General features: G+C 40.3%; 1 protein-coding gene across 1 annotated transcript in view; it reads right to left on the bottom strand.

The window, feature by feature from the left end:
* atp6v1ba (ATPase, H+ transporting, lysosomal, V1 subunit B, member a) overlaps positions 1 to 23,187 on the bottom strand; it is a 64,553-nt gene that overhangs the window by 16,916 nt on the left and 24,450 nt on the right. The window contains exons 4-8 of the mRNA XM_078564659.1: positions 18,519 to 18,612; positions 16,827 to 16,904; positions 14,124 to 14,263; positions 11,035 to 11,136; positions 2,433 to 2,530 (exon numbers count right to left, since the gene is read on the bottom strand). Of these exons, the coding sequence (XP_078420785.1) occupies positions 2,433 to 2,530; positions 11,035 to 11,136; positions 14,124 to 14,263; positions 16,827 to 16,904; positions 18,519 to 18,612 (512 nt within the window). The remainder of the gene's footprint in view (positions 1 to 2,432; positions 2,531 to 11,034; positions 11,137 to 14,123; positions 14,264 to 16,826; positions 16,905 to 18,518; positions 18,613 to 23,187) is intronic.

The raw sequence follows: 23,187 nt of genomic DNA, 5'->3' as shown, positions 1-23,187 counted from the left end.
AAAGTCTTCCTGTTGACAAAAAGAATCTGGTTCAGCAGCATGATTATTGGCTGTCAGGTTTTAAAATTGATTTTATCAGCACACCTTTAATTGTAATTCTGTATTTGTAATGTATTTAATTTGATTTTAAAAATTGTTCTGCAATGATTGTAGAGATCATAGAACCATACAGCACAGGAGGTGGCTGTTTAGTCCTTCATGCCTGTTCTTTGAAAGAGCTGTCCTAAGAAGTCCCACAACCCAGATTTTTCTCCATAACACTGCAGTTTCATTCTCTTCACATACATGTCCAATTGCCTTTTGAATGTTCCAATGGATTCTGGTTCCACTAATCTTTCGGGGTAGCGCATTCCAGATCATAGGCCATTTTCTCAATCTTCTTTCCAACAAGGCGGCTGAACTCGACAAGCTTCTCCTCATACATTTGTGTGGGCCAGATTCATCTGTCTCTCTTAGCACAAAATTCTAAGAAATTTCAGAGGAGGAAGGTGCCATTCTGCCCTTCAATGTATGCTTCTTCTCTAAAACTCCTTCAGTACATCAATATCCTTTGGGAGGCATGGTACACCTGAACTACTTTAAATGTGGTCATACCAATAAGTTATGCAAGTCTAAAATAACACATTTAGGCAAAGTCATTATGGTACAAGAGGTAGCCATTCGGCCCATCACATCCATGCCTGCTCTTTATAGAGTAATCCAGTCAGTCCCATTCACCCACTGCATCTCTGTAGCCCTGCACGTTTATTTCCTTCCAGTTCCAATCCAGTTTCTTTTTGAAATCATTAATCATCTCCACTTCCACCATCCTCATAAGTGTGTGTGTTCTGGGTCATTTACTTGCTGTGTCAGAAAGTTCCCCAAAACCTGACATTTGTATCTCCTAGTGCATGTATGGTCAGCTAATGGGAACAGATTTTCTTTGTCCACCTTATTTGAACCTGTCATAACCTTGTTCACCTCTATTAGATCTTCTCTCATTATCCATTATAACAAATTGCTCTTCAAATACTCCTAATACATAACCAGCAATGTGGATAATACACATTGTGTGTCAATAATGATAATTATTTTTCCTTTTTCACTAATTGGGCTCGCAGTATTTTCTAATTGTTGAGTTTTTAATTTTTTAAAACTAGTTGTCATTGGCTCTAGTCTATAAACTTGTGGTTTGCATTGCAATATTAATCAACCTGAAGAGGGCATTTTGGCTAGGTGGCTGGAATGTGGTGCAGAATAAGGTTAACAACGTGGGTTCAATCCTGTACGGGCTGAGGTAATTCTTGGGGCCTGCCTCCCCGTCTTGCCACATAGCGGTATCATAGCTGAAGCCAAAACTAGTAACTCTCAGATGACGAGGATACTACAGGCAGAAACAAAGAGAGGGAGGTGGTGGTTATGGGTAGTGAAACGTGAGATTACTTTGAATTCAATAAGAAAAAAGAACTTTAATTTATAAAGCACCACTCATGATCTCAGGATGTCCCAAAGTGCTTTACAACAAATGAAGCACTTTTGAAAAGGCAGACAATTTCCACACTTCTATCTTAGTGACGTTGGTGAGGGCTAATTACTGATTTACCCTGCTCTCAAATAATATCATGGGATCTTTATGTTACACCTCAGAGGGCAGATAAAGCTTCAGTTTAACGTCTCATCCAAAAGGCGACACACCTCCAATAGTACTGCACTCTCTTCCTATGCACTGAGGTGTCAGCCTGGATTATGTTTGATCAAGTCTCTGGACTGGGGCTTGAAACCATAACCTTCTGACTCAGAGGCGAGAGTGCTGTCATTGAGCCATGGTTGACACCTAAATAATGATAATAATAAATAATAAGCAGGATAATTATTAGTCCCTGAATATTTACTTCTGCATGACAGAATAAAGATTCTAGATCATGGTGGCAAGACATGCTTGCATGAATTGCTGTTAGGATAGCTCAGAGAATATAGTTTGACATGATGTAATGGGGGTAATGGAGCGTTTTATACCAGTGTGAAAGTATACAGCAAATACATAAATGGCCTAACCAAACATTCAATCTAGACGTGCACAATCAATCACTCCTTCAGGCAAACAAGTTTCACCTGAGTGTTTCTTGTTAGATTGTGAATGGCAGTGTATATAAAATGTACAATGGAAGATGCATTTGCAAGATACATTCAGCAATTACTATGATAGTGGCAAAGAAAATATTTCTGTTTTGCAAAATAATAGTTTTTTTGTAGGTCAAGATTTGTATAAACTAATGATATCTTGTATTTTTCCTTGAAAGTGTGTTTACTTACTGCTTGTTGCACCTGTCGTCTTGCAAAAATGTGCTATTCTCATGAAATGCAGAAGCCTGTCTAATTTCATGCACTCTTTTGGTTTAACTGCTGCAAGAGGGCAAAACTCACTTCCTGATCTGTTATTTTGAGGTACTTACGTTGGGTCATTTGCAAGATTCAAAAAGAGACAGACGTTGTCCATTGATCCATTTTCTTCAAAATCAGACTTGAAGAATCTTGCAGTTTCCATATTAACCTGTTATACAGAATGCAAATAATCGAAACAGAATCAGCCCATTTGGTTACCCTTAGATTAATCATAAATACATCTAACATATAGCTCAAAAACAGCAGTTAAGGTACATAGCCACTAAAAAAGTACAAGGAACTAGATAAAGATTCACTGCATAGCAGGGTACTTGAAGTGACCAACATGTGTCAGAGCCTGGCGATAACGTTACATAATCATTAAAATAGGGGCGGAAAGGGAAAGGATACATGTAATATTGATGTATAAAAAGGATATTAAAATAACTACGAAAACTACAGACCACTAAACACTATTTGGTAAATATGCTGAAAGACATTCTAAAGGAGAGAATAAATGATACATGCAGAGAAATATGAACGGAGGGAACCACAAATTGCCTTTATGGGGTGAGAGTGGCATTTCACAAATTTATTGGACTTAAAGGAAATAATTGACTTGGAAGACATGAAGACTTTTATATAATGCCTTTTGTGGTATGTTTCGAAGCACTTCAGATACAATGAATTACTTTAAAATTTAGTGACTTATGTAGGTAAATGCAGTTGCCACTGTTTACTGTCTGTGGGATTTTGCAGTGCAAGTGGATGAATGACAAGTTAATCTGATGTTGGTTGAGGAAATAATGTTGTCCAAGACCCTGGGAGAACGCCCTGCACTCTGAATAGTGCCATTAGATCCTTAATCTCCACCATATCTCATGGTACAGGTAGACAGGGGTTCAGTTCACAGTTCAACAACACTCCTGACAATGCATTATTTCCCCAGTACTGCGTTTGAAAAATACTTTAAGATGCCCAAATTGCGGTTTGAACCCATAGATTCAGGTAGTGAGAATGTTAACAAATGACCTGAACTGACACATGGGAAACTCCATGCATATTATGCACTTGGACTTTGCAAGGCTTTTAACAGTGCTAAACAGAAGATTGATCCATAAAAGTGAAAGGTTTGAAATGGGGAAGAGGGATTTCTGAAGTGGATCACAAATGGGATGCATGAGAGGATAAATGATTGTTCTGCATAGACCATGTTACTACATAGAGGTAATTAATATGTTGCATGACAAATTGGAAACTAAACCACTTTATCAGAAGACTCTTTGCCATATTTTTTATTACTAAGGTTGGCAAAAGTAGGTTTATATTAATTGTAAACAAATTCTGTGTTAGAAAATAATCTACAAGAGACAAGAAGTATTTTCCCCCAAGATGTAGTACAGTAGTGCCTTTTAAAATCATTGTAAGTGCCAACTTCACTCTCAAAAAAAAAAGAAAATCATTATTTTTCATGTCCTGCAATTACCTTCAATGCACAATATATAAAAAGCAAGCTATGCAACCAAGAACTTGGATATCCCAATTCATTTGATACTATCAGACTATGATTTTCAACACTGGATTTAGCAGTATGTTGGTTCATGTAACAGAGTGCACTAAGTTAGAGGAGCTCTGATGGTACATGCCAATAAAATGCTGATATCGTGAGCAACACAGCATATAATGTATCTGTCAAGAAGATATAATGACGCCTATAATGTTACTGGAAATTATTTTAATAGAGTTTAGTGATGTCTGTGTCTATGTAGGTGTGTGTGTCTTAATTGGGCTAAAGCCAGCTGGTCCAGAGGCTTTGATGCATAGAAGAGAAGGTTTGAAATAGTAATTGGGTAAACATAGGGAAGTTACAAGGTGAAGTGAAAAGGGGGAAATTTACATTTTTAAATAAACCATTCAAAAGAATGGGTGAAATATCACACCTAGCCAGAAGAAGCTAAACAATGTGTTTATTTTTATATTATTTTTATACTAATAAAATTGGTGCTATGAAAGGCGTTTTATTGTTAGAAGAGGTGAAGTTCAAAAGATAAAGGCAAAATACTGCGGATGCTGGAAATCTGAAACAAAAAAAAACGCTGAAAAAGCTCAGCAGGTCTGACAGCATCTGTGGAGAGAAAGACAGAGCCAACGTTTCAAGTCAGTATGACTCTTCTTCAGAGCTATAGGATGACACGAAGATTGGCTGGGTGGTTAACAGTGAGGTTGAGTGTCTTGGGCTACAGGAAGATGTAGACGGAATGGTCAAATGGGCAGATAAGTAGCCGATGGAATTTAACCCTGAAAAGTGTGAGGTGATACACTTTGGAAGGAGTAATTTGACAAGGAAGTATTCAATGAACAGCATGACACTAGGAAGTTCTGAGGAACAAAGGGACCTTGGCGTGTGTATGTTAGTGAGGTGGTGAAAAAGGCATATGGGACACTTGCCTTTATCAATCAAGGCATAGATTACAAAAGTAGGGAGGTCATGTTGGAGTTGTATAGAACCTTGGTGAGGCCACAGCTGGAGTACTGTGTGCAGTTCTAGTCACCACATTATAGGAAGGATGTGATTGCACTGGAGGGGGTGCAGAGGAGATTCACCAGGATGTTGCCTGGGATGAAACATTTAAGTTATGAAGAGAGGTTGGATAGACTTGAGATAAAAGCAAAAAACTGCGGATGCTGGAAATCTAAAATAAAAATAAAAATAAAAATACCTGGAAAAACTCAGCAGGTCTGGCAGCATCTGCGGAGAGGAACAGTTAACGTTTCGAGTCCGTATGACTCTTCAACAGAACTAAGTAAAAATAGAAGAGGTGAAATATAAGCTGGTTTAAGGGGGGGGTGGGACAAGTAGAGCTGGATAGAGGGCCAGTGATAGGTGGAGATAGCCAAAACATGTCATAGACAAAAGTTAAAGAGGTGTGGAAGGTGGTGATATTATCTAAGGAATGTGCTCTTCTTGTCCCACACCCCCCCCTTAAACCAGCTTATATTTCACCTCTCTTCTATTTTTACTTAGTTCTGTTGAAGAGTCATACGGACTCGAAACGTTAACTGTGTTCCTCTCCACAGATGCTGCCAGACCTGCTGAGTTTTTCCAGGTATTTTTATTTTTATTTTTGTTTTGGATAGACTTGGTTTGTTTTCGTTGGAGCAGAGAAGACTGAGGGGGCGACCTGACCGAGGTGTACAAGATTATGAGGGCATGGACAGGGTGGATAGGGATCCTTAGTTGAAGGGTCAGTCACAAGAGGACATAAGTTCAAAATGAGGGGCAGGAGGTTTAGGGGGGGATGTGAGGAAAAACCTTTACACCCAGAGGGTGGTGACGGTCTAGAATGCACTGCCTAGGAGGGTGGTGGAGGCGGGTTGCCTCACATTCTTTATAAAGTACCTGGATGAGCACTTGGCACATCATAACATTCAAGGCTATGGGCCAAGTGCTGGTAAATGGGATTAGGTAGGTAGGTCAGGTGTTTCTCACGTGTCAGTGCAGGCTCGATGGGCCAAAGGGCCTCTTCTGCACTGTGATATTCTGTGATTCTGTGAAGGGAAGTAGCAATGTGGTGAAATATATACTGTTTAAGAGGTGGGGCGGGTGCTGGAGCAGGTGAAACTGGGTAGAAGGCCGGCGATAGTTGGAGGCAAAGGAGAGATTGTCAAAGATGTCATAAACAAAAGGTCAAAGGGGTGTTAATGGTGGTGGTTCTGGCTAAAGGAGGCGTGAATGGTGACATTAACAGTAGAAAGCAGAATGTGATAATGGCCGGACCAGGGTAAGCGCTCTGGAAAGAACATGAGCAAGTGACAGATGGCGTTAGTGGGGGTGGGGTAGGGGGAGGGGATGGTGGTGGGAAAGAGGAAAAGAAATTGAAAATAGGCTAAAAGCTGGGGATAAAACAATGAATAAAAATGGAAATAAATTTAAAATAATACTGTGGAAGAAAATAAAAATGAATATTGAAAAAAGGGGATCAAAAAGGGGTGAGAATGGAGGGGAGAGTTCATGGTCTGAAGTTGTTGGACTCAATGTTAAGTCAGGAAGGCTGTAAAGTGCCTAATCGGAAGATGAGGTGCTGTTCCTCCAGTTTGCGTTGAGCTTTGCTGGAACATTGCAGCAGGCCAAGGATGGACATGTGGGCATGAGAGCAGGTCGGTGTGTTGAAATGGCAAGTGACAGGAAGGTCCGTCTGTGTCATGCTTGCGGACATACCAAAGGCATTCCGCAAAGCGGTCACCCAGTCTGCATTTGGTCTCTCCAATGTAGAGACCATCGCATTGGGAGCAGCAAATGCAGTAGACCAAATTGAGGGAAGTGCAAGTGAAGCGCTGCTTCACTTGAAAGGAGTGTTTGGGCCCTTGGATGGTGAGTAAGGGGGAAGGAAAGGGCCAGGTGTTGCACCTTCTGCGATTGCATAGGAAGGTGCCGTGGGAGGGGGTTGGGTGTTGGTGGTGATGGAGGAGCGGACCAGAGTATCCCAGAGGGAACGGTCCCTCCGGAATGCTGACGAGGGGAGCGGTGAAGGGAAGATGTGTTTGGTGGTGGCATTATGCTGGAGTTGGCAGAAATGACAGAGTGCGACAAGTTCAGGAGGAGACAGGTTAGAGTGGTTGACAGGAGCAGAGAAATTGAGACGGCCGATGTCATATCGACGTTCTCAATGAAAAGATCAAGGGCAAGTAAAAGACCAGAGGGAGGGGTCCAGGTGGAGGAAGAATACTGGAGGCGGGTGAAAGGATCTGTTGAATGGGGGGAGGATTCCTGCCCAAAGAAGTGAGCACGGAGACAAAGGCGGCGGAAGAAGGGTTCAGAATCATGCCGAGCCCGGAATTCATTGAGGTGAGGGCGTAAGGGTGTGAAACTGAGTCCTTTGCTGAGTACTGAACGTTCAGCTTCAGAGAGAGGAAGGTCAGAGGATATGGTGAATACACAGCAAGGGCTGGGATTAGGAGACGGGATGGGATCAGCGGGACGGGAAGGGGTGGAGGGTCCTGGATGGGCGTTGTTCTAAAGTTCAGAAGACCTAGTGATACAATGAGAATTTGCATTCAAAAAGGAAAATATGTACAAAGGAGGAGGGATTCTAAGATCTAAAGCTCCAGCCTGTAAGCCTCAAGCCGCTGTCTGAAAAGACCCAGAGCCGAGAGAAACTAATTTTGAATTCGATTGTCCAGAGTGTGCTTTGCCAGAGGTCTGTTTAAATCTGAGAGTTTTACTGTTGCCTTAACGGAGTAAGAGTCAGATTAGAGTATTTTCATAGTTATTATAGTAGTAATTTTGTAGACATATATATGTGCTTACAATCTTTCTTGTATTAATAAATGTTTAATTTAGTTTTATAAAAAGCCTCGAGACTCAGTGGTCTTATTACTACTGAATTCAAAGCCTGCATCTCAAAACATACAAATTGCAAAAACGGGTTATGACAGTTGTTTCAAGTTTCCCTCTGGGATTTGAACAACTCAGCCTTTATCATCGGCTGTATCATAAAACATCTCATTCGTACCTGTACCCTGATCACAAGAGACTTTTGCTGTTTCAGGTTGTGCAGTATCCTTCCATCCTTAAACATGTAAAATTTTCTTTAAATCCAGAAAAATAATGCAGTGTTTCATAATTAGGTGTGTTCCTCCTCACCATACCCAATACTTTTCAAATAAAAGTGTGATTTTAAATCATATATCGATTTAAGCAGAAAGTTTGGGTGTGGAAATAGGACCACGTATTTCTTATAGCACAAAAGATCTGACAGCTGCAACCAAAGTCAAAAAGCTGTAAGCATGGCAGTTTTCTAAGGTAAGAATTTCATATCAGTCGTTGAATTTAGTTCTAAAGAATAAGCCAAACAATTCTGGTTCTAGGCAGGTGCTCTAGACAACACAGATGGCACATTTAACCATTTCTTACTCATGGATGGTGCTAGGTTCATTAAAATTTTTATATTTATTAAAGCAGGGTAAACGCTGGGCCCAAATCTTCCAGTCTCCAGATCGTGGGAGACTGAAAATACAACAGAGTTCCGCATCAGGAACCTGCAGAAGTCCTGATGCACGGATATATGTGGGAATTACCCAGGAAGTTTAAACTTCCAATGGACTGACATCCTGCTGCCCGGGACCCTGCATGAAAGTCTCCAACCCTGAGCTTAAGGCGGAGACTTGAGCTAGACCTGTGTGACTTGCCTTGACAGTTACCCAGGAAATGTTAGACAGTTTAAAACCTGGTCTAACAGCAGGGTAACTCCACAACCAACCCCCTCCCCTCCAAATTACCCCATCCGAACCACCTGACTACCCCCGGCCTGACTAGTTTACCTACCCCCCAACCCCCAACTGCCCATTTACAACCCACCCACTCGTTAAAAGACTGAACCTTTAAACCTTTAAATACTTAGCAGAATATGACATCTACTGCCATAAAAAGTGTGTTCTCTCCTACCCCCAACTCTAATCCGCTCCCTGGAGTTAGACAGGAGACATTAGGCTGCTCATTTGTGTCAGCCAGGATTGGAAGATCCTGGGGGAATGGGCAGTAGCATTGGGTCAGGAAAATCACACTGGGCAGCGGCATTGATGCTGACTGGAAGATTTGCTCAATTTTTCTTAAATGTGGAGAAAGCTTTATTCTAAGGTTTGTGTATCATTAGTTTCCTATTCGTCAGCTGTAATCAAAAAAAAACCTGTTTAAGAAAATCCTTGAGATAGCCCTCAAACTTCCGAAATAACCATGAAATCCAAATTATTTTTCAAGAGCAGGAATGCCCAATTTGGCAGTGTAAAGGAGTCTGACGAACTGTGGTTTTTCTTCAAATCAGGCCAAATTGAGTAGGATTCTGGAAGTCGGCTGCACATCATACCTAGCCAAGATCCAATGCTTACACTGGTCTCAACCACCAAAACAAGCAACACATTCTGCTCTTTGAGATAAAGTTCAAAAAGTAGAAGCAACTCACTCATCAGGTTTACAGCAACAGCCATTGACTCCTACTTCTCAAAGTTAGTTATTAACAATTCAAGCTCACATCTTTTTCTAATCCTAAGTATCCCGAGTGCTCAAAACATGACTGCTATATTTTAAGTGTTCCTCCAAAGTGTGTTTTACAATCTTATGACTAAATCTTTGTACTTTTGAATGCAGATCTAAAATGTCTTCACATTGGATAAAGGATGAGCACCACTGTGCTAGAAAATGGCGCTCAGTTCAAATGTATTATGTCAGATGGGTTAAACTCATCTAACAACCATAGTGAGCACCCAAATCAATTAAGGCATTTGTAACCATCAGTGTTAGCAATATCCTGGCAAAGGTGCCCTGATTAGAAAACATATGGTAGAATATCAAAAACATTTCCCAGATGCTACAGCTGTATATTTTGTCCAGGAATGGTCATTGCTCTTTGTTGGTGCTTGCTATGCACCAAATGACTGCCATGTTTCCTGCATCACAACAGTGGCTGCATTTCAAAAGTTTTGGCATTTGTTGTAAAGTACTTCGAGACACCATGAGGTGTCATGAAAGATGCTGTAAAATTTAAGATTTTCTTTTTTATTAATGTTAGCCTTTATGTCGAGGGGTCTGGAATACAATGGGGAGAAAGTTATGGTTTAGTTGTACAAGCATTGAGAAGATTCTATCTGAGGTACACCAGAGGAATGATACATTGGCCTTGGAAGATGTACAGCTCAGATTTAACAGGATGATAACAGGGCTTAAAAGGTTAAATTAGGAGTATAGGTATCACAAATCATGCTTGCATGCCCTTGAATTTTGATGCTTAAGAGTGATCTAATTAAGCCACTGACAACATTTTAGCCAGTAAGGATATCAATTAAAAGCAGATAAATGGAGTTGAGGTATAGATCAGTCATGATTTAACTAAATGGCGGAACATGCCAGTGGAGTTGACTGGTCTACTTGTGGTTTTTATATGCATTTAATATAAATACAAGTTGTTACTGTTGATGTGGAAGTTGGATTAGTAAATCTGATTATCAAAAGTAAGCTTCATAATGAAATTTGGCTAGCCTCAGTCTTCATCTATATTAATTTTAAATCCAGTCTTGTGTCAGGACTGTCTGTTCTTTATGTATAATCAAGGTCCCATGTTGCTGTGGCGGATAGTGATAGTTTATAAACTAAAACTTTAAACAAAGTTTAGTAGAATTTCTCATTTACTACAGCATTACCAAAATGCATATGATTTAGCTCTATGGCCTTACATTTTACAGTATTTACAATGGAGGTGAAAAATGTTGAAATTCTGACCTTGTCAGAAATATTAAAAATAACAGAGTAATTGAGTAACTTGCCATTTTTTTTGTTATTTCACAAATTTGTATATATAACGATATAACAGAATGTTACTCTTTGAAGATTGACAGGTTTCCACCATCAGATCAATATAGTCTCATTTTGCCACAGCATTGCATATTAATTACTGCTTTTTCCATCTATTCTGGTTAGTGTGGCAGGATTCAAATAATGTAAACCAAATCTCACATGGTAATCTACTGATCTTCAATGCACAGGCAAATGTGGACCACCAACAGCTGCAACCTGGGGAACTGTACTGCCACTGTAACTCTATCATCATTAATGGCAACACAATTAATTGGTAGACCAATTAACAAGGTCTACACAGCTATAGTCCTCTTTAATTGACTTACACCCATAGCAGCAAACACAATGGCAAAATTCTCTCCACTGTAGTCCATGACATCTTTAGACTTTTGAACTAGGCCTGCTTGACGGCAGATCTGGGCAGCAATCTGGAAAGCAATTTAGACATATTAGGAGATTTATGTACTAGATGCAGTGTTCTTCATGAGTCCAGGGCCCCCAATACCATTTTTTTTTACTTTTAGTAAATGAGAACGTTTCTAGCTGTTTCCCTCCTTCAGTTTTGTACTTCAAATTGAATGAAACCATCTTCTGTGAAACCTTCTCTATCTTAAAGACACACACCCATTAGCTGCTTTAGGCAGGACAAAATCCTGTTCGAGCGTAGGTTTCAGAATTTACTAACAACTTAGTCTTAACCAAAGCCAACACAAAAAAGTTGAAACTGCATTAACAAACAAAAACAGTAGCTTTTTCTAAACTTATCTGAGCAGTAGGTGGTTTGTTTTATAGTGGCCAAAAAAAAAAACAATTTGCCTACTAGTCATTTGGTAGCATAGAACTTTTGTATTGCTGAAACAAAAAGAGACATGCTATTGAAGCTTTTCGTCTTGCACTGATTAAGACAGATGCAAGAATGCCAAATTTCAAAGGGAACAACAATGTATACTGCATGAGAAAAAGGATGCACTATATATGCCCAAATAGATAGCGTTGCCATGGGTTCCCCTTTAGGTTCAGCTCTTGCTAACATTTTTTGTCAATTTCCATGAGAAACGCGTTTTCGATGGAATGACCCCTAATCTCCTATCCCTTGCATATTTCTGATACGTAAATGGCATGTTTGCTATAAGCATTTGCTGAATAATCCTGAGTGTACTAAGAATTACATTAACAACCAATTTAAGATCAGTTGGGCTCACAAGTAGCTCACTTACGCTTGCTAGAAGCTACATATATTCATATGCAGGACTTGTCCTGAAGGGATACGTCCAGGCATTGCACCTTTTTTGAATAAACAAAAGCACGGGGTCAATAGCTCCCTGGTGCAGTCACCATGGCAATGTCTCAACCAGAGCTGGCTTGCCAACCAAATCAGCACACTTTTTCTAATGCAGTATAAAAAGTTGTTCCCTTTGAAATTTGACATTCTTGCATTGGTCCTGATGAGTGCAACTCAAAAAGTTTCAACATCATGTCTCTTTTTCAGCAATTTGCCAACCGTTAACATAATGCAACAATGCATTTTCTTTCAAAACAGGTGAAGAATGTCTCCTACTATTAGAGGTAGGAAAATATTCAAAAAAAATCATGGACTTCAATTTATTCTCTTGTACTGGGAACCTTTCAAAAGTTCAGATTATTTTGTACAAGTGTTTACACTAGGCCCATTGGCTGCAATTATTATTAAAAACTTAATAAGCAGATCACAAATCAGACTCAAATGAAATTAGTTAAGATTTCATACTGGACATCCTCCTCCAATGCCCACTCTTCCATTGTCCAGGTCGGCAGAAATGGCCTTGTTTAGTTTCACTCTTATCTAACTGTTTGTAGCTACAACATATCCAGCAAAAGGTTCTCTTCCTTCTCCTGCACCATTACCTCAGAGAACCACTTGGATCTTCAACGACGTGCTGCCCTTAGTAACCAAGCTCTGAAGAAGTCATACGGACTCAAAACATTAACTCTGTTTCCCCACTCAGATGCTGCCAGACCTGAGTTTCTCCAGCATTTTCTGTTTTTATTTCAGATTTCAAGCATTGGCAGTATTTTGCTTTTATCCAACCTTTAATACCCTATCACTTTCTTGGGCAAATGTTTTCAGGCAAGTGTAGTTTAAATAATTTATTAGTACCATTTTTCCTTTCCTCAGTTATGAATTCACAATGGGTACATTTCTAGAGTCACTAGTTGCCCTCAACTACACTGTTCAGGTGACCACTCAGCCTAGGAGATTGTTAGCAGGATTTAGCCACGGGAGTGAAGGACGATCATCAAAGCTTTGCCTGAGCTTGTCCTGCACCTACCTAAATGTGTCACTGGTCTATGGGAACCCTGGTTGAACCTTTAGTCCTCCCTAAAGCAAACCCCTAAGGCCAACTATAGCATTGCAATACTATTCTGGTTGAGATCAGCTACCACCAGAGAAAGACTTAGTTTCATATTGGGCAAACTTGTCAACTACTGAAAATGTATTAATTTTGTACTAAAGTTATTGGCATTTTAAAAAGTCAGAAATAACAGCAGAAAATATTAAAACATCAGCAATTAGTTAAGCAACCTCATTTCAATAAAATATTCAGTGCTAACCAAGCCTACAATCTATAAAATAGGCTGGGTGACCGCTTTGTGGAACACCTTCAGTCTGTCCACAAGCATGACCCAGACCTCCCTGTCGCTTGCCATTTCAACACTCCACCCTGCTCTCATGCCCACACGTCCGTCCTTGGCCTGCTGCAATGTTCCAGTGAAGCTCAACGTTCCAGTGAAGGAACAGCACCTCATCTTCGACTAGGCACTTTACAGCCTTCCGGACTGAATACTGAGTTCAACAACTTTAGATCATGAACTCTCTCCTCTATCCCCACCCCCTATCCGATCCCCCTTTTTTCCAATAATTTATTAGATTTTTCTTTTCCCACCTATTTCCATTATTTTTAAATGTATTTCCATCCATTGTTTTATCTCTACCTTTTAGTCTATTTCAATCCCTTCCCCCCACCCCACCCCCAACTAGGGCTATCTGTACCTTGCTCGTCCTGCTTTCTACCCTTAATGTCACCTATTAGCACATTTCTTAGCTAATATCACCACCATCAACACCTCTTTGTCCTTTTGTCTATGACATCTTTTGGCAATCTCCACCCATCACTGGCCCTCTATCCAGCTCTACTTGTCCCACCCTCCCCCCTTAAACCAGCTTATATTTCACCTCTCTTCTATTTTTCCTTAGTTCTGTTGAAGAGTCATACGGACTTGAAATGTTAACTGTACTCCTCTCCGCAGATGCTGTCAGACCTGCTGAGTTTTTCCAGGTATTTTTATTTTTGTTTTTGTTTTGGATTTCCAGCATCCGCAGTTTTTTCCTTTTATCTATAAAATAGTAATGGTCCATTGAAGATTTTTTACGAACCTCATTATGTGGCAAACCTGCCGCAGAAAATATAGGAATCTTCTGTCCTCGAGCAATACTGTTCATACCATCTATTGCCGAGATTCCAGTTTGGATCATTTCTTCTGGGTATATACGACACTGTGGATTTATAGGCTGACCTAAAATATAATTCAACCATAAACTATCTTTATAAAAATTAGGAATGATATCAAGTGTACCATTATTCCACCATGAACCAACTTTCATTTATGTAGCACCTTTAACATCACAAGATGTTTCACAAAAACATCATACATAATTTGACACCCAGCTACATAAGGAGGTATTAGGGCAGATGGCCAAAAGCTTGGTCAAAGAGGAAGGTTCTTAGAAGTGTTAGGAGAGACAGGCAGAGAAATTTAGAGTGAGGAATCAAGAGTTTGTGGGTTATGCAGTTGAAAACTTGGCCACCAACAATGGAGCAATTAAAATAGGTGCTTTGCAAGAGGCCAGACGAGCGCAGCTGCCTTGGAGGGTTGTGAGGCTGGAAGGGGTTAAAGAGGTAAGGAGGGGTGAGGACATTGACGAATATAAAAACAAGAATGAGATTTCAAAAAAATGCAGCATTGCTGTGTTAGGAGCCAATGTAGATCAGCGAGCACAGGGGTGATGGTGAATGGGTCTTTGTGCAAATTAGGGCACAGGCTGCAGAGTTTTGCTTGAGCTCAAGAATAAGGAGGGTGAAAGATGACGCTAGTCAGTAAAATGTTAGAATAGTCCAAGTCTAGAGGTAACAAAGGCGTGGATGAGGGCTTCAGCAGAAGATGAGCTGAGACAGGCCTGAGTCAGGTAGTGCTATGGAGGTAGACATTAGTGGTCTTAGTGATGATGCAAATATATGGTCAGAAGCTCAGCTTGGGGGCAAATGCAACGCCAAGGTTGCAAACGGTCTGGTACCGTCTTAGCCAGATGGAGCAATCTTACAATTTAAAGACAGTGGAGAGGTTGAGAAAGGTGGTGGTGAGGTAGTGCTGGATGTTGTCAGTGTACATGTGGAAACTGACATTTTCAGATGTCACCAAGGGGCAGTATGGAGGTGAGAAAGGGATTCTTGGGAGACTACAAAGGTAATAGTGAGGGAGTGGGAAGAGAAACCACTGCAGGTGATTTTCTGGTTGTGACTGGATAAATAAGAATGGAAGCAGGCAAGTGCAATCCCACCCAAGTCTTTGACAGTTTCAACACAGGCAGCTGTTGCATAAACTTAAGACAATAAGATATGGATTAAAAAAAATTTAAAAAACGCAAAACAAAGAGTGCTTGATAACGGAATGATAGAAATCAGGGTAGAATGCTGGAACTTTGTATTTGGAAAATGAATGCAAGCTGAGGCATTGCCTGGTGAGACAGCCAAGGACCTACAAAGCAATTAAATAAATTATTTAAGTGGGCAGATGGAATTTAATATGGATAACTGTGTTAAACTCCTAAAAGGAAGAATAAATGAGCAACATACTCCATGAACAGTGTAAAACTAGCCAAGAATGAAGTTTAAATAAAGAGACTAAGAGGTATTAGTAGGCTCAGCACTTCATGTATTCAGTCACTGTGAAGTAGCAAAATAAACAGAATGCTCAACTATATTATGTCAGTAGAGAACGAGTCAAAGGATTTCATACAAAAACTATATAGTTCTCTGGACACACTGCACCTTGACCAAACTCTGTCCAGTTGAAGTCATAAACATAGCAGGAAACATTCAGCCACAGGAAATGCAGAACAGCCAATAAGCTGTTTCCAAACTCAAGTAAAACCCTGAATAAGTATTAAGCTTAAATGATCCCCAGTCTTTCCAGATAAGGTGATCAATTCATTCAAATCGATCAGAACAAAAACTGGAAACCAGCAACCACTCCTGGTCATTACCAGCAAAACAATCTAATTTGAAAATATTTTTGTTAATTTCAGTACTGCAGCAACTGCACTTAAAATGCACTTCACAAACTAATACTACATTATGCCTGAACAACTAAGTTCCTCAAATGATGCATTTCTACCTCCAATGTATTTGGTTGCAAGAAAATGTTGATCACACGTCCTGCCATCAGTTATTCACCACTGATGTCACTAATATTTCAAAAAAGCTAAATGAGTCCAAACTTGTCTACTCTTGATAATAATAGTTACACTACAAATTAGAATTAGCCAATAATTTGAATTAAGCAATCAAAATAATACAACAAAATGGGGCTGTAGTGCTTAAAGAATTGAATTATCAGCTAATTGGAATTAGGGAACTTTTAACTGACAGCTGATAGAATTGCTGGGGTGTGACTTCAAGATTAAAAATTCAGAAGTAAGAAACCCCTTAAGATTATCCTTGAAGATTTATAAATTTGAGAACACAAGCATAAAAGAAGAAATTTTATTCTGCATGTTGTTTGATTTTCTTTGCGGTATAATTTTCTTTAAAAAGTGACCAGAAAATACCTCTGATCAAAAAGTATTTATAACTTTCTGCTACAGTGCATGTTATTCTCCCCAGGAAACACAACTCCATTCATTGCCTCTTGCCAATCCAGAGTAGCGTTTGTATGTGTAGAATCCAAGACTTTAAACAGAGATTGCCGCACTAAAGCACTACTTCAAGCCAGGCCACATTTTCTTCCATAAAGCTGAGAATATTAAATTGGTGAATTTTCAGTAGTACAATTATCTCAGTTTTTATGACCATCAGCTTACCCATGATATCTAGAAAATCTTCAGCCAACACTGTTGGCCCCTTGTCAATGGGTTTCCCTGATCCATTGAACACTCTACCTGTAAAGGAGCAGTGTTATTATTAATCATCAATAGAAAAATTAAAATTTTGAAACTCATATTTTTAGTAGTTAGGCAATTCAAACTACAGTCTTATGAAGTGTAAATCGAATATCAATGCTCAAGTCAACATGCCTCCATACTGGTGTCAAGTGGGATCCAAATTTCAGATTCAACCAACGTTCACAGTACAGCTGCACTATTGGTGGAAAGTAAAATGGCTTCACGTTAATACTAAAGTTAGTGTGAATGCACTCAAGTTTTTGAATTCAGTTTAAGATACTCTCAAACATTAACAATATCAGATTTCAACTTATTCTTCTGTTCAAGGCTCCTTAATGCAAAAATAAAGGAAAGTTTAATCCAATCAATTCTGGAATTTTCAGATATATATTAAGCTGGATAGTTTGTTCTAAAAGGATCACTAGTACGTCTTGAAAAAGTAAATGCAACTGCGCCTCTTCAGCCTCTTTGCAGTTTTGTTGTTCATTGACATCATAACCTATACTTCACAAACAGAAAAATAGACATAATAACAAAAAGCTTTCACTTTTACCTATGATTTTACTTTAAAAGTGGGGCTACAGACTTCCAATTATTCAAGAGGGAACTGAAATCATAAAATGCAGCAGCGTAAAAACAGAGCATTTAGCCCATCCAGTCTTTATTTCTGCTTTGCTCTACATGAGCCACCTAGTTCAATCCCACTCTCTTAATCATTCCCAATCCCTTCAAAATATCACTTTTTCTTCAAAAATCAGAGATGGATGCTGTTACAACAATAGATTGTAACAGGGAACAGCATATTGCAATACCCTCTAAAGAAATGATTTCTTTTTAAATCTTACGTTTGTGTCTTTGTCACCATCTTGATCACCGGAAACATATTAAACAAAAACTAGAGCCCACTAAAGAGCAGTCAATTACATAAATTAAAAATTGATCCATTTTAATGATCTTATCTTTTGTGCATAATCAAAAATGTTCATTTGTGATGCTGTCCCATTTCCTTTTTGAAAAAGACACTTCTAGAATTCACTCGGTGGTATTTTATTCAAACTCAAATGGAACTAAATAGGTGGAAACAGTCCCTCGTGTAATTAGCTTTCCCACTTTGAAGTTCCTTCAAGTGCAATTGTCCTCACTAATTCTTAAAACAGGGAGCAAGAAACAGGGTTCAAAACCAAACAAATGAGATTTAGTTTCAGTCAAAAACGAAATCGAATCTTATTCAAATGATACAAAGTACTGTACCATTTTGAAGATCCAGAAGATTCTAATTCCAATTAATTGGACAATTTAAAAATAGATTTGAAAAATACTGCATATAAATGTGGATTCAAATGCAGCTTTCAAGCTATTAAAAAATGGAACGCAGATACTTTACAACATTAAGATACACTACAAAACTAAACGAGAAAAACAGGGTGACAATAACCAGAGTTGACATGCAGCCTATTATTTATCAAAAAACAATGCATTAACATTTGAGATGCACAAGAGGAATGCCCTACGCATTCAATGATAATGTTATAACATAAATCATTTGTTCTGTGGTTATATGAAGGAAGATTGCTGCAGGTAAGCTTCCTATGGAGAACAGAGTCTACTTACCAAGCATATCCTCGGACACAGGTGTGCGAAGTATGTCACCTGTAAATTCGCAGGCTGTTTTCTTTGCATCAATACCTGATGTCCCCTCAAACACCTGTACACAATGAAAAAGACATGAAAGCACACTTAAAATGCATGAAATTCTTGTGCACTCTTCACCAAAATGTTACCAGGGCACCAAGGCATAGGGCATGAGGAAAGAATGCATAAACTAGTCTTCTGGCCTGGGGCCCAGAGCATGCGAATATGGACCCATATCAGCGTGGATAAAAGTAGAGGCGGGCAGAGCAGGGTAAGGGAGGGAGAGAGAAGGGGGGTGAGGGAGGGAGAGAGAAGGGGGGTGAGGGAGGGAGAGAGAAGGGGGGTGAGGGAGGGAGAGAGAAGGGGGGTGAGGGAGGGAGAGAGAAGGGGGGTGAGGGAGGGAGAGAGAAGGGGGGTGAGGGAGGGAGAGAGAAGGGGGGTGAGGGAGGGAGAGAGAAGGGGGGTGAGGGAGGGAGAGAGAAGGGGGGTGAGGGAGGGAGAGAGAAGGGGGGTGAGGGAGGGAGAGAGAAGGGGGGTGAGGGAGGGAGAGAGAAGGGGGGTGAGGGAGGGAGAGAGAAGGGGGGTGAGGGAGGGAGAGAGAAGGGGGGTGAGGGAGGGAGAGAGAAGGGGGGTGAGGGAGGGAGAGAGAAGGGGGGTGAGGGAGGGAGAGAGAAGGGGGGTGAGGGAGGGAGAGAGAAGGGGGGTGAGGGAGGGAGAGAGAAGGGGGGTGAGGGAGGGAGAGAGAAGGGGGGTGAGGGAGAGAGAGAGAAGGGGGGTGAGGGAGAGAGAGAGAAGGGGGGTGAGGGAGAGAGAGAGAAGGGGGGTGAGGGAGGGAGAGAGAAGGGGGGTGAGGGAGGGAGAGAGAAGGGGGGTGAGGGAGGGAGGGAGAGAGGGGGGAGGGTGGGTGGGAGAGAGGGGGGTGGGTGGGAGAGAGGGGGGAGGGTGGGAGGGGGGAGGGAGGGTGGGAGGGGGGAGGGAGGGGGCGACGGAGGGAGAGAGGGGGCGGGAGGGAGAGAGGGGGCGGGAGGGAGAGAAGAGGGGGTAGGGAGGGAGGGAAGAGGGGGTAGGGAGGGAGGGAGAGAGGTGGGAGGGGAGGGAGAGAAAGAGGGGGGTGGGTGAGGGGAGGGAGAGAAAGAGTGGGGGGGAGAGAGGGAGGAGTGTGAGAGAGAGGGAGAGGACTGTGTGTTCGAGAGACGGGCTCACTCCCACTCTTAGGGTTCCCATTTATCTACATTTACTCACATAGCAGGTGAGGTTGAGTGAGTGAGCACGCACCATGAGACTCCGAGTGAGTCAGACACACATCCTCTCACACTCTAATAGTCATCTTTATTTCTCATTTTTTTACATTATCAATTATTGCTTTGATATTGAGCAAAACAAAAAGCAGGTTGTTTCATACTTCAGCCTCATTTCAGAAATTCGTTTAGTGTTGTGCCAAACGTTATCTTTCAGAAATTTGGTCATCGATCCGCTGAGTAAGAGAAAAATTGAAATGTGGCCCCCCATGCAATAAATGTTATTGAAGGTTAACCGGTGATTTAGTTGAGATTTTTAGGATTGATTGGACATTGACTGATTTATTGAAAGGGAATTGATTGGTGCTGTCGGAATCTAAGACCAAGGACATGACCTCAGAATCAGAGCCAGCCATTCAGGTGAGAACTAGGAAACATTTCATGGAAAGGGTAGTAGAAATGTGGAACTCCCTCCCACAGATAAAGAGTAGATGCTAACTCAACTAATAAATTTAAATCAGGGATCGACAGCTTTGTGCTTGCTAAGGGTATTATGGGATATGAACCCAGGATATAGATCAGCCATGAATGGCAGAACAGGCTTAAGGGGCTCAATGGCCCACTCCTGTTCCTAAAGTATGAGAAATAAAAGGTGTTGGATAAAACTTGATATACTCTTATGTGGAAATAGTACTAAAGTTATAGAATCAGAGTTATATAGAGCACATGGAAGGCCTCTCAACTGTCATTGCAGGAAACACGTAACCGATGATAGAACAGATTGGGATGTAAATAGTCCACAGAAGTTGACCACGAAGGTGGCATGGTGGAGAATGATCATGTGGTCATCTGTCAAAAGTCACAGACATCAAGGAGGTTCACTTTCATTGATTAATTGAACAAAGTTCAGTATGTATTTTTTACCACGGAATTGAAAAAGTATAACAACCTGTATTTACATTGTAAAAGGTAGTAAACATTCCAAGGCATTTCACACAAGCACTATCAAACATAATCTAGCATCATGTCAGACACAGAGGTATTACTGCAGGTGACTAAGCTTGATCAAAGAGATAAGTTTTAAGGAGGGTCTTCAAGGAGAAAGTGATAGAGAAATAAAGAGGTTTAAGGAGGGAATTCCAGGGTTTAGGGCCCAGGCTGCTGAAGACACGGCCACCAAAAGTGAGAAGAAGAAAATAGGGGATGCGCAAGAGGCCTGAATTGGAGGGGTGCAGGGGTTTCTGAGAGTAGTAGGGCTGGAGGTGGTTACACAGACAAGGAGTGACAAGGTTATGGAGGAATTTAAAAAGGATTTAAATTTTAAAATTGAAGTGTTCAGGAGCCATCATAGGTCAGTGAGCAGAGGGGTGATAGATAAACAGGACTTGGTCAAGACAGATTAAGTGCAGCAGAGTTTTAGATCAGTTCAAGTTATGAAGGGTGCAAGGTGGGAGGGCCTGGAGAACACTGGAATATTCTTTTATAGGCTACCGTTAATTCTCAAATACAATTCCTGATCTTGGAGAGTTAGCTGATCTTGAATGGGATGATAGTAAGGGGCATTACCATTTAGCACCTTAGGAACATGGAGAAAATTCTGCTCAAATTCTTAGGCTACATTTAGAGTACTGTGTGTAATTTTCAGTACCCCATCAGAGAAAGACAATTAAAGCCAATGCCAGAAAGTTATAATTACAAGGCAAGACTGGAAAAGGGAAAGAATGAATTGAGAAAGGCCTGATCCTCTGGTCAGAGTCCACGATGAAGGGCAACAATTTAAAATTGTTGCAAATAGAGAAGATTGGTTTGAAGAAATTTCTTTAGAGGGTTGTTGGAAACTTGGAATGCTTTTCTATAGAGTTGTGGCAGAAGAAACTTTTGTATCTTTTAAAGAAAATTTGGATACAATTTTAAGATACAGTATAACAATGTGAAGAAAGAGCAGACAGTGAAATATGTTTTGGATTGACCAAGCACAATGGATTGAATGGCCTCATTCTGTACTATCAACCCTTTTGTTTGTCTAGGCTTCAAGAAGGTATTGGAGGGTTACTGGTTGAGGAACCAAACTGTTTGAGTCAGTATCTTAGGATCAGATGGATGAGATAGTCTTGCAGAACAGGTATAGTTGTGATATTTGAATTTGAGGTTATCTTTCTGCTGCACAGTGTAGCAGTATTCAACAATGCAAAATAATGGTGTATGCAGGCAAATCCACAGCACAAGTCCAAGGAATGGATACAGATGCCAGATTACACTGATGTGGTCCCCAGTCACTTAGTGAATGTACTGTAAAACTAAGCCATACAAAGAGGATTTGAGATTTAATCCTTCATCTTTGAGCGAGCTGGTCTCAGCAAGAGCAGTGATGATAACACTATACCTCAAGAACCCAGATTAGGGATAAAAATTGTTCAGAACGCCCACTGGAATGTAGAAAATTGTGCATTCAAGCAAAGTATTGCCCTTGGCTCTGTGGCTTCTAACTGCACTTGAACAGCCAACATGCGTTGATTATTCAGACTCAGTGCATTGCCCATTTAAGGTGTCAGATCTATGGGATCACATGCCAGCATTAATCTCTGTCTTGGGAAAAGGCTGGATGAAAACAATTTAAACAAATAATTTATGGAACAAAATTAAATTGATGGTGGTAACAATACCTTCTACAAGACATGGAAGCAATGTTAAAGATTTTAAGTTAAAGTTTATGAGCAATGAAGAAGAGTTGAAATAAGTACTGTATTTTAAGTTACAAAAAAATGCTAAATATAGATAAAATTGTGTAAAGCTGAAATTAATCCAACAGTGCAATTTTTCTCCCTCCACTCAAAAATTTAGACATTTAGAAGACAGTATCAAATGCTGCCAAAACAAAGTAGAAGTATATTCTATAAGAAACGAGGCCATGAGCTTCTTACCAAAACAAACATGAAATTTTGAGGTTTTACAGATTCATTACTATATACTTGGAAAAGTCAAAGCCAACTGGAAGAGTGGAACTGCCTTTTCTTATTCCTACTTCATATTTTATTTAGAAGAAAATACACAGTACGTGAAATTGGATTATCACAGGTAATACTTTACATAGGTCATTCCAACTGTGATGGGTTAGGATGAGACTTCAAAACTAAAGTTCTATATTATGGAATTAAAAACAGAAAAAAAGTTGGAAAAACTAAGCGGGTCTGGCAGCATTTGTGAAGACAGAAACAGAGTTACCATTTCAAGTCTGTATGACTCTTCTTCAGAACTCTGAAGCGTCACACAGACTCAGAACATCAACTCTTTCTCTCTCCACAGATGCTGCCAGACCTGCTGAATTTTTCCAGCACTGTTTTAATTTCAGATTTCTAGCATCCACAGCATTTTGCTTTTATTTTATATTATGGAGACACTCAAAACATTTT

The sequence above is a fragment of the Cetorhinus maximus genome, chromosome 20, assembly GCF_964194155.1.
Source record: "Cetorhinus maximus chromosome 20, sCetMax3.hap1.1, whole genome shotgun sequence".
NCBI lineage: Eukaryota > Metazoa > Chordata > Chondrichthyes > Lamniformes > Cetorhinidae > Cetorhinus > Cetorhinus maximus.
The sequence above is the reverse complement of the archived record's forward strand: the minus strand, read 5'-3'. Positions and strand labels throughout refer to the sequence as shown.